The sequence below is a fragment of the Lithobates pipiens genome, unplaced genomic scaffold, assembly GCF_037356315.1.
Source record: "Lithobates pipiens isolate NorthernLeopardFrog02 unplaced genomic scaffold, aLitPip1_a1.2 Scaffold_1, whole genome shotgun sequence".
Taxonomy (NCBI): Eukaryota; Metazoa; Chordata; class Amphibia; order Anura; family Ranidae; genus Lithobates; species Lithobates pipiens.
The window spans coordinates 133,833,135-133,844,024 of record NW_027507685.1 but is presented as its reverse complement, the minus strand read 5'-3'; the positions used below and the strand labels follow the sequence as shown (position 1 = coordinate 133,844,024).

General features: G+C 43.9%; 1 protein-coding gene across 1 annotated transcript; it reads left to right on the top strand.

Moving 5' to 3' along the window:
• The first annotated feature begins 5,540 nt into the window (after window positions 1-5,540).
• LOC143988393 (POU domain, class 5, transcription factor 1.1-like) lies at window positions 5,541-10,686 on the top strand. Its single transcript, XM_077487930.1, has 5 exons — window positions 5,541-6,140; window positions 6,692-6,803; window positions 7,690-7,820; window positions 8,656-8,820; window positions 10,384-10,686. The coding sequence occupies exons 1-5, from the start codon at window positions 5,541-5,543 to the stop codon at window positions 10,627-10,629; spliced, it is 1,254 nt and encodes a 417-aa protein (XP_077344056.1). The 3' UTR covers window positions 10,630-10,686.
• The last annotated feature ends 204 nt before the right edge of the window (window positions 10,687-10,890 follow it).

Sequence of the window (10,890 nt, the reverse complement as noted above, 5' to 3'; positions counted from 1 at the left end):
CGCCCTCTTCACCATATCAAAACACTAACCAAGAGTGAAAGAGATGTTTTTGTGTTATTCATATTCTCTGAAAAATGGCCAAGAAATCATAAATTCTGCCAGGGTATGAAAACTTATGAGCACAACTGTGTACAAGTAGCATCATGTCACAACTGAGTATAAAAGAGAAGGGAGGTGCCTCTAAGTATAGCAATATGGTTACATTTAACCACTTGCCACCCACCCACCGTCTAATGACGGTGGGGCGATGCGGCTCTCGTTCTGGGAAGCCATCCTTTGAATGCGCCCCAGAATGGCCACTCTCGCTCACCCGTGGGGGGGCGCAGCGAATATGGCTGTGCCGTGTTACTGGGACACATAATACCTCATGTTCCCATCTCACATGTTCCTAGATAAGCTCTCAAAGTTTGGGCAACAATCAGCTGGATACTGGTTCAAGTCACAAAGTACATATTTGCTTGCACAACATGGATCGACACAAAGTAGCATCCAAACGGATAGTTTATTGCATGATAACAACACAAGAAGAGTGCAATGTTTCGGAGTCAAGCAGGACCCCTTCGTCAGGCATGTTGCACTCTTCTTGTGTTCATGATTGAGCATGCAATAAACTATCCGTTTGGACGCTACTTTGTGTCGATCCATGGTGTGCTGACAAATATCTACTTTGTGTTGCTAGGACACCGCACGACCCCAATCTCTGTAAAGAGCCACATCCGTGGCTTTTTAACCATGTGATCGACTGTGTCCAGTCACATGTAAACACAGAGATGCTGACAGTGTGGGTGGCGAGGAGAGACGATCAGTGGCATCTCCTTGCAGGGGACAACAAAACATGTAATCAGGGCACTGATCATCGGTGCCCTGATTACATTATAGCACCACCAGTGTCACCAATCAGTGCCAGCAATAAGTGCCCACCATTGCCAAAAATCAGTGCCCACCAGTGCCAGCAATCAGTGGTGAGATCCTGGGAATATTAAGGACCTGAAATCTCAAAAGGAGATGCTCCAATACAGTGCAGGAATGTCCTCTTATTAAGTTTGGGATCCTCGTCATTCGCAGGATCTTGCTGAAAGTATTGAGACTATTGCTTAGGCACTTTGCATAGTTTAAGTATATTTACTCTTTATTTTTTTACATTTAAATATGTAGACCTTGCTTTATCATGCATGGTGGGCTTCCAATGGTACATTTTTATAAGCCCATACATCAAACTTTTCTACCATAAAGGTAAGAGCAATAGCAATACTTTTTACAATTAAAGTAAGCCTTTCTTTTTTTTCTTAAAGGAAAAATTGTGACCACCATTGCAGATCTCCTAAGAAAGCTAGTTGCCCGGTAATATTATACTGATTCACTGGATTGAATATTTTTTAGTCACTGACACAGAACAAGTCTACAGATCAGAAAGGTCAGAGTCACTTGTGAAAGGAGGGCAGGGGGACCCAGGTTTCAACAACATTCTGAAGGTTTCTCCTTTCCCCAGGGCGCATCGCTCTATAGGAGACTGCCTAGCACATTGTCCATATGGAGCTTCTGCTAGTGTTAGAGTCTCCTCTGTCATGCTAATAGGGTTCTCTGACACCTACAACCAGTATTGGTGATGGTAGAACTTGTGTCCCAGATATGTTAATAGAACCAGGAGGAGTTCATTAGCATAGTATCAGAGGGCTCTTGTGTTATGAGCTTGAAAGAAGAAGGGACAGAACCTTCTAGCACCACACCTAGGCTGTACAGCTTCAGACACACAATGGCCAACTTGACTGGGATGGAATAGCGAGAACTTGGAGATATGGGGGGAAGGGTGGAAGTTGTGAGCAATGCCTATATAATGGATGGAGAGATATAGATAAATCCCCATTGCCTGTTGTTTCTCATAAGTGTTTTTGTAAGCGTTATGCGCCTTTTTGGTATTTCACAAGAAAGGTTAGTAGTGCACATAAACACATAGGGGTCTATGTATAAAAAGTTGGCCATTCAGATGTCTTGTAATATGATTATTTCTCCTGATTGTCAACTGTGGCTATAATGTGGTATTTTCCTTAAATACCTCAATCAGAAAAACACTGCATCACGGCCACTAGCTAGAGCTGGCGATCATGCTGCACAAAAAAAGTCTTTTTGACATCTAATAAATTACAGACACCATGATCAGACCAATGAACAATTCCATGGCAAATCAATCATCTCTTGTATATCAAATGCATTTTACAGCTGGGTAAACTAAAATGTATTTTCCCAGCTTTGGATAGCCAGTGAGGAGTGGTTAAAGCCAATATTGTGATTTGTATATGTTTAATGTCCCATTTAGAATATTTCCCTTTAGTACCTATCACAGAGATACAACAGGAAGTGACAGGAAATCTATCCAAAGTGAGGGAGATTGGCTTTCAAACAGTTATGTGTTCCCACAACTGTCAACTGTAACATTTCCATTGCTTTCTTGCTTTCGGTCCTAGTGACAATGTTTATCAAGGCAAAGAGATAATAATTCTTCCCAGTGGCAGTAACATTTTGGCTTAGGTTCTATATCTTCCATTCTGACTGTTGTATTTTTACACCCAACAACCACAGTGTGTCAGAATACCTGAACAGTGACTAGATCTGATTGGCTGCATTTACAGTTCAGCTGACAAATTTCCACCCTGTTCCTTTCACCAAAGTCCAACCGAGTGATGCCGACAAGATCTCCCATAGCTCAGATTTCTGTAGCAGATATTCTGTAGGAAATCTGAGCCTTAAAACTTTAAGATATTATAAATCTCCTCTGTATAATAGAATCAGATGAAAACATATTTTGTGTGTGGTCAGCCTTCCTCTGATCTCCAACAAGTCTATCAGACAAGCTCTGTGTGATGGAAACATCTTCTCTAGTCTTATTTTTTTGTCTGTAGGTTGAAACTAAGCAGACAAAGTGCTGTGTCTTTCAACATACAGCGCCTGCACTATAGATCACACAGCGAATACATTTACATTGAAGTAAATTACAAATGGAAAAGACATTTGGTTCTCCCAAATAGTATTATTGGGCTCAGAGTCACTATAAAAGGTGGACAGTACTGCTGCCTTGCAGCACTGGGGTCCTTGTTTTGCGTCCCAGACAGTGGTTAGCACTGCTGCCTTGCAACACTAGGGTCCTGGGTTTGAGATGCACCAAATAGTATGCCCTGTACACACGGTCGGACATTCCGACAACAAAATCCGTCGGATTTTGGCCCAAACTTGTCTTGCATATACACGGTCGCACAAAGTTGTCGGAAAATCCAATCGTTTAGAACGAGATGGCATACAACGGGACGATAAAGAGGCCAGTAGCCAATAGCTTTCGTCTGGTAATTTATTCTGAGCATGCGTGGCACTTTGTCCGTCGGAATTGTCTACACACGATCGGTATTTAAACAATCGGATTTTGTTGTCGGAAAATTTTATATCCAGCTCTCAAACTTTGTGTGTTGGAAATTCCGATGGAGCCCACACACAATCTTTTTTTTCCTGACAACACGATCCGATCGCACATTTTCCGTGGGAAAGTCCAACCGTGTGTACAGGGCATTAGGGTTCTGAGTGCTTAGTACTGTTGTCTTGCAGCACTGGTGCTCTTGTTTTCAATCCCAGCCAGGAAACAATGCATCAAATAGCTCAGTGGGTAATATTGCTGCTTTGCAGCTGTAAGGTTCTGGGTCTGAATTCCAACCAGGAAATAATGCACTAAATAGCACAGTGGTTAGTACTGTTGCTTAGCAGCACTGGGGTACTTTTTTTGCACCCCATCCAGGACACAATGCATCAAATAGCCCAGTAATTAGCACTGGAGTCCCTAGTCTGATTCCCAGCCAAGCCACAATGCACTAAATAGCACAGTGGTTAGCACTGCTGCCTTACCACACTAGGGTCCTTGGTTTTAGTCCCAGCCAGATGAAACAAATAGCACAGTTTTAAGTTGTACTCTTGCCTAGCAGCACTAGGGTTCTTGGTTTATATCCCAGCCAGGAAACAATGCACCAAATAGCTCAGTGGTTAATTTTGCATTACCGGGTTCCTTGGTTTATATCCCAGCCAAGAAACAATGCATCATATAGCTTAGTAGTTAGTATTGCTGCTTTGCAGCACTGGGGTCCTGGGTCTGAATTCCAACCAGGACATAATGCTCTAAATAGCACAGTGGTTAGTACTGTTGTATTACAACACTAGGGTCCTTGGTTTGAATCCCTGTCAGTATGCAATAAATAGCTCAGTGGTTAGTACTGCTGCTATGTAGCATGGGGTTCTTGGTTTAAAATCCCTGCCAGGACACAATGCAATAAATAACACAGTGGTTAGTAATGATACCATACAGCACCAGATAACTCAGTGGTTAGCAATGCTGCCTTGCTGCACTGGGGCCCTTGGTTTGAATCTCAGCTATTTATGTACAATTCAAATTTCGTCCCAGTACACACATACGCAATGCAGGAACCAGCATGATTCCTGTGTGGTTTCCCGCATCGTATGTCACCTGCTGGTGGTTCACACTGTCCTCTGCAAAACGCTGTGGGTGTCAATACAAAGTTAATGACCCCCCTGGATCGGTTTGCATATCGCAATACGAACTGTGAAATGGTGCAGGAATCGCATTTGCATGGGTGTTCGCACCCATACGGTGCACTCCGATTCCAGTGTGGACCAAAAAAGGGTCCTGCGCTATTTTGAAATCTTTGCAATGGTACAAAGCTGGCAAAAAAACAAACAAAAAAAACTGACTGGTTATAACCCTCCCTTGCTCCATTGAAAATGAAAAAAAATAAGTTTTTTTCCTTTAGTGATTGCATATATATCAGAGCAATCACCCGTATATACACCATAGCCATGGGACATGACATTTTGTGCCTTATTACAGGGACAGGTGATTAGTTTATGATCCCTAATGGTTGGGAAGTGATTGCACTGATACAAGGAAAGGAAAATCTGTCCAATCAAAGTTTACAAAGAAATGCCTGCTGAGCATTTAATATGGAGATTCCTGCTAACCTTGAGCAATCCATTATGTATGTGCATATATGCATCACCTATGTGATTAGCAGCCATGATGCCCACCACAAGAGTTAAACCCCCTCAACCACCATGCAGCAGCTACACTTATTTCTACCTTGTTGACTTTTTTCATGGGTTAAATTCATTAGGAAATAAAATAGTTAATTCACCCTGGTGGGTGGATGGTGGGGGTTATTTGCTGCAGAGGAACCAATGAATGATAGGATCAATTAACATAACCATTGATTGGGGGGTGGGGCTGGGATCTCCACCTCTAGAGTAAATAGGCCAATTTAATGGCTTTTCAGGTTGGAGGAGCCATCTTCATGGACACACTGAAAAGAGCAGTTGGTGTGTGAGGAAGCTATCGCTAAGGGTTCAGTGGCTCCTTTTGTGCGAAGGTGTACTGGTGGCTTTTGGATAAGAACTAGCATCTCTGGTGTTTTATTGAGGCAATTCAAGTGGGACTTGAACCTTTTACTTAACTTGTAGACCTGGAGACCAGAGAACTTTCAGAGCTTGAGGTCATGTACAGCCAACAGGCTTACCCTTCATTTGCCCTGAACCATGGTATCATCCAAGATGGGTTTGGGGGCTACCATCACCCCTCCCAAGCCTTTTACTTCCCAGCTGTGAGGACAGACAATGGGGATTTGGGGGAGCACCAGGTCATGACTTGGAACCATGCTCCTCAGCTGGAACACCCTGGTCACCTCAATCTTTGTGCACCCCCAGGTCATCAGCTAAGAGAGGAGACCCCCTGTGTGGTGGAACGGAAGATCAAGGAGGAGAGTGAGGATTCTAATGGATCGGTAGAGGAGAAGAGTCATTCGGTTCCTCAGTATTACACTCATGCATGGACTCCAGCATTCTGGCCAGGGAGCCCCAGTCTATCCAGCCAGACCCAGAAAAATGCCAGTGTACCAGGCTCCAGTGTGTACCCAATGCTGCCGCCTGACCAGAGCCCCAACACACCGGAGACTGCAGCAGCTAACCTGGAGAGCAGCCGCTGCAGCAGCACCCCCACCCAAGAGGTGGCCAAAGAGAGCAACTCCCCTGCCAGCCAGACTGTGGCCAGCCCAGGGGGCCAGGAAGAGATTCTGTCCGAAGATGGGGAGGAGACGCTGGTAAGTGGCTATGTGTGCAACTTCTTGCCTTTTGTTTGTTCTCAATTAGATTGCTAAAGTCTGTCATTTTTTGTTGGCCTTGAAGGTCTTCCTAATCTTAATTGTATCTTGGTGCCTGCAAAAATCAATAAGAGCATACTGTCTTTAGATTCAGTACTTTGCACTCTTGGTCTTGAGACCGTCCGTATATCAGAAAAGGCAGAATTCTCTGCATACTTGTTACCTGGCTGTGAATTCAAGTATTGAAGAAAAAGGCTCAACAAGACAGCCAGGCAACTAGCATTTTAAGAAGGCAGGGTTGGCAATGTCTAACTCAACACTCTCTGGTTAGACATCTACATTAGTAGATGAGTCCCCCCCCCCATTTTGAATATATATCTAGAATCCAAATTGATAGCTTTGCAGCATGTGTTTGTGTACTGTTTGGTTGCTAGTCTCTGTAGGCTTAAATGGATGGGGGTTTCTCCCAGATATGAGCAGCAGTAAAAGCCTAAATGTGTGTGTGTGTGTGTGTGTGTGTGTGTTCTCAACAATCACTTTCTCTCTCGTAGGAAATGCCCAGTGAGCTGGAAATGGAGCAGTTTGCTAGGGATCTGAAGCAGAAGCGGGTGTCTTTGGGGTTTACACAAGCAGATGTTGGCTATGCCTTGGGAGTTTTATATGGTAAGTACTAAACCAACCGCCACTCCCCATATGGGGTGGAGTGTTTTATTTATTTTCTGCTTAGGTTTTGCATCTCCTGAAATGTCTCATCATAAAGCCAACCCAACCTATGTGAACATGCTACATGTAGGTTTCTCAGTCTAGATATTGTGGCTCATGGAATATAGTTACGAAAGTAGCTGGGCCATTTCACACAGGCCACCTGATTGAGTCCACGTGAGAAACCTGACAGGTGGACCTGATCGGAAGGTCCATGCAGCACTATGGATTGGCGGCTGTACACTGGACTTGTGTGTTTACAGCCACCTATCTTCAGGTCTGGGAAAGACTGCATCCTTCCCAGTTTTTTTTTTTTTATTTTTTATTTTTTTTGCAGGTTGGAAGGGTAGGAGCCTAATGTAAATGGACAGCGATGTCTGTTTACACCCATAGAGTGGATGTTGCTTCCATCCTGGTCCTATGTCCAGATGCCGCACCATGTCAAAGGAGGTGCTAAAATGTCAGGCCCTTAAGTGTTCGAGCAGAGGTGCCCAACCAGCGGCCCACGGAGCCCTGTGATATAGCTTGCAGGTTGCTTAAGTGGCCCTCGCTCTTCAAAAGTTTGGGCACACCTGTGTTGGAGCATTCTGTTTTGTACTGTCTAGGCAGCCTATTAGGGGAAGTGTCTCTTGAATAGGGATGGAGGAAGTCTTAAATGGGTTGTGGTGGTTTCTTACTTCCTGTTGTGTCTTGGGGATGGAATGTGCCAAGATGGACACAGATTACAATGAAGTTCTAATACTTAAATACGAACTGAATCTGCCCTTGTAGTTCTAGTTTTGACACAAGCAAATGGAGTAGTATTTGTAGAAATTGTAGTGACTTAAATTATTTTTTTTTTTTCCAGAAAAGATGTTTAGCCAAACCACAATCTGTAGGTTTGAGTCCCTCCAGCTAAGCTACAAAAATATGTGCCAGCTTAAACCCCTTCTACATCGCTGGCTGTCAGAGGCGGAACACAATGAAAACCTTCAAGAGGTAAGCTGGACTTGAAACAACGTCTAAAGTTACAGAAATTGGTGTGAGCAGCCGTAGATTATACTTTTGGCTTTGTTTTTTCACACTAGATGCAGTGTGCATTCCACACCACGTTGCAAATTTCAAACCATTCATGCATACCAATTGCAGAGTGCATATTAACGACACCCCGAAATCTGTTTGCCAAATGCAGTGCGTTTTGCGGATTCGGCTTGTATGGGTGTGAACACCCATGCAAGCTGATTCTGTTGTGGACAAAAAAGGTCCTGCAAAAGTTTAGTGTGATTTGATCCATGGATTTGTATGGCTCAAATCACACCCAAGAGACACCACATGTAATATGAACAGGAATGTGCTGCGATTCCTGCACCATGTCAGTGTGAACCCAGGCTTGAGGTATATTTGCTCGTGGAAGGTTTTCAGTGAGCAACTATAGAGGCTCACTGCTGAATCCCTAGGCAGAGCAAGTGGTTTAACTGGCTGACTTAACAAGCTGCATGTCCAGTTCAGTTTTTAAGTCTAAAAACTTCAATGGTATTTCATACGGGTCCCTTTATATTAAAATGGACTACTCAGTTTATGCTAAGTAAAGCCTAAACATACTGTGTACCACCTTGGTGTTAAAGGGGGTGGTGGGGGGTCTAACAAAAGTTTAAACTAAATGGAAAGAATTTGGGATTAGCAACCCCCCCAAAAATGTGAACTTCTGCAGTTGACAACCCCCCCCCCCCCCCCCAATTATAGCATAATAGTCAGGCAGGCTGGATTTTGTCAGTCCATTGTATGCTTTCACTAGTGCCTCTGAAACAATACTTGAATATATTTTTGTTTTTAGCTGATCAATCGGGAACAGGCCCTGGCTCAGTCCCGGAAGCGGAAACGAAGGACAAACATTGAGAACATCGCCAAAGACAACCTGGAGCTTTATTTTATGAAGAACCCCAAACCAGGACCCCAGGAAATGGAGCAGATTGCCCGGGACCTGCATATGGAGAAGGATGTAAGCATAATTTCCTTAATGGGATAGCCAGTCCTGTAGCATTAGGACTTATAGTGAGGGTTATGTAGGCAGGTGCAGTTGGCTAGTCTGCCACTAGGTGGCTCTTGTCAGAATAGTTTCTTATAACTGCAGACAGTTATCAGGTGCTAACTCCCTTTAGTTAGGAGTCCTCCTGCAGTGATGTCATGGGTGAGAAGGCCAGGTTGGGAGTAGCAATTGGCAGATGGGGCATAGGAGCCAGGGTGAGTTGCAAGAGGCATTTTGGGCCAGGCCAAGTGTTCTCTGAGACCATTCTCCTGGAGGGTCACAGGAGGTGGTGAGTGCAGAGAACCCAGTCCTGTGAGTACTAATCTCTTTGGGTAGAAGGAGACGATAGAGGGAGATGTCTGCTTAAAGTGCTGCATATGCGTTCACATGTGACTATGTATTGCCAAGAACTCTACAATGTGACAGTTATGACATTTCCTGACTTCCATCAGTAAAGTGCAGCAACCTCAATGTGTGGACATTTCTTCCTTGGGATGGAGTGGGATAAAATATGATGGAAGGTTTAGCCTCAGCAGGAGGGCAAGGTGTGCTAGCAAAAAACAGGACTTGTGCTTTTGGTGACAACATTCATTCAACTGCAAATCTCCTCTTGCTGGTGTTTGATCCTAGAAACTGTTGGTCATAGCTGACCTGGGAGGGAGTCCAACATTCATTAAAAGGATCAAGGCCCAAAGGGGGGGGGGGGGGGTTGTGTATAGGTGTTTGTCATTGTTGCCTAGACAGGAAGGCACAGATGGTAATTAAAATGAAGTTGTGTCCTGATTTCAATACTTTAGTCACTGATTTGGTACACATAAAAGGTTGAGTTATGTACTATCTAACTTGCTATGTAATCTATCCTGTCTGGACAGGAGTCCAGGAACTGGTAAGAGGAAAGCAGTGGCAGCCTTCATGTTTCCCTGACAGAGGTAACTTCTGTGGGTGAATTAGAGTGAGCACTAATTTTGCTTGCTCCAAGATTGTGCCTACACCACCATATATGCAAATGAGAACCAGGTTGCTGGATACAGCGTCAGGTGCTATGAGGTGATTGGCCAGGGTTCTGGTTGTCTTTTTGCATAGTGTGTGTGGACTCTGGAGGCATTGGGAAAATGTAGTAGGTCAGCATGTCCCTCTACATTGCTAGCAGTTGGGTGCTAGATGTATGGAGCTAGAAATGGGTGTACTAGAAGTACTTGAGTAGTATACTACTCCAACTAAAATGCACATACTTTGCTGGGACTCTAACAATGATCATTAGGACCTTGATGGGTGCCCTTGTCAAGTGTGGCTGGCGGCACTTTTTTTATTTGCCAGTCAGAATCCCACGTGGGTTGCTGTGTGCTGCCCCTTAGACTGCAGCCCTATAGAAATCTGGTTGTTAGTGGTTTCAGAAGACTCCATGGTGTTTAGAGGACTAGTTTTAGTTTAGAGAGTGAAGCAAGTGCTACTTAACAGGCTATATCTACAGACTATTGTCTTCATGTTTTCTGGTCTCTTTACCATCGTATGTTGATTAAAATGTCTGTTCTCTAGGTGGTCCGGGTCTGGTTCTGTAATCGCCGTCAGAAGGATAAGCGTCAGGTTATGAAGGAGCCTAGTAATGAAGGTTATGACCCCCAACACAACGTCCCTCATGTTGGAGTTTTTTCTCATCAGGAGATGCCATCTCCAGGATATATGTCTGGGTCACCACCAATGTACAACCCTACTTTTAACCACAAAAACATGTTCCAACAACCTGTGCCTCATGGAATGCAGCTTGGAAATCAAATCTGCTAACGTTGAGTCTAGGACGACTTTGACATGGGACTGCTGGCCTTCCCTGCTTGTACCAGGATCGTGTTCTGTGAAGACTTTTTTTTTTTTTTTTTTTTTTTTTTTAATAGTTTTTGTTTTAACTTAACTTTTTAGACACTTTTTAATGCTTCGCAAGACTCTTAAGTGTCTCTAATTGTTACTCCCATGTCTGTCACTGTCTAACTCTGATCTACAAAGTGGATGTCTCCCCTTCCTCAAATTTAGAGGCGTTAATTAGGGAGA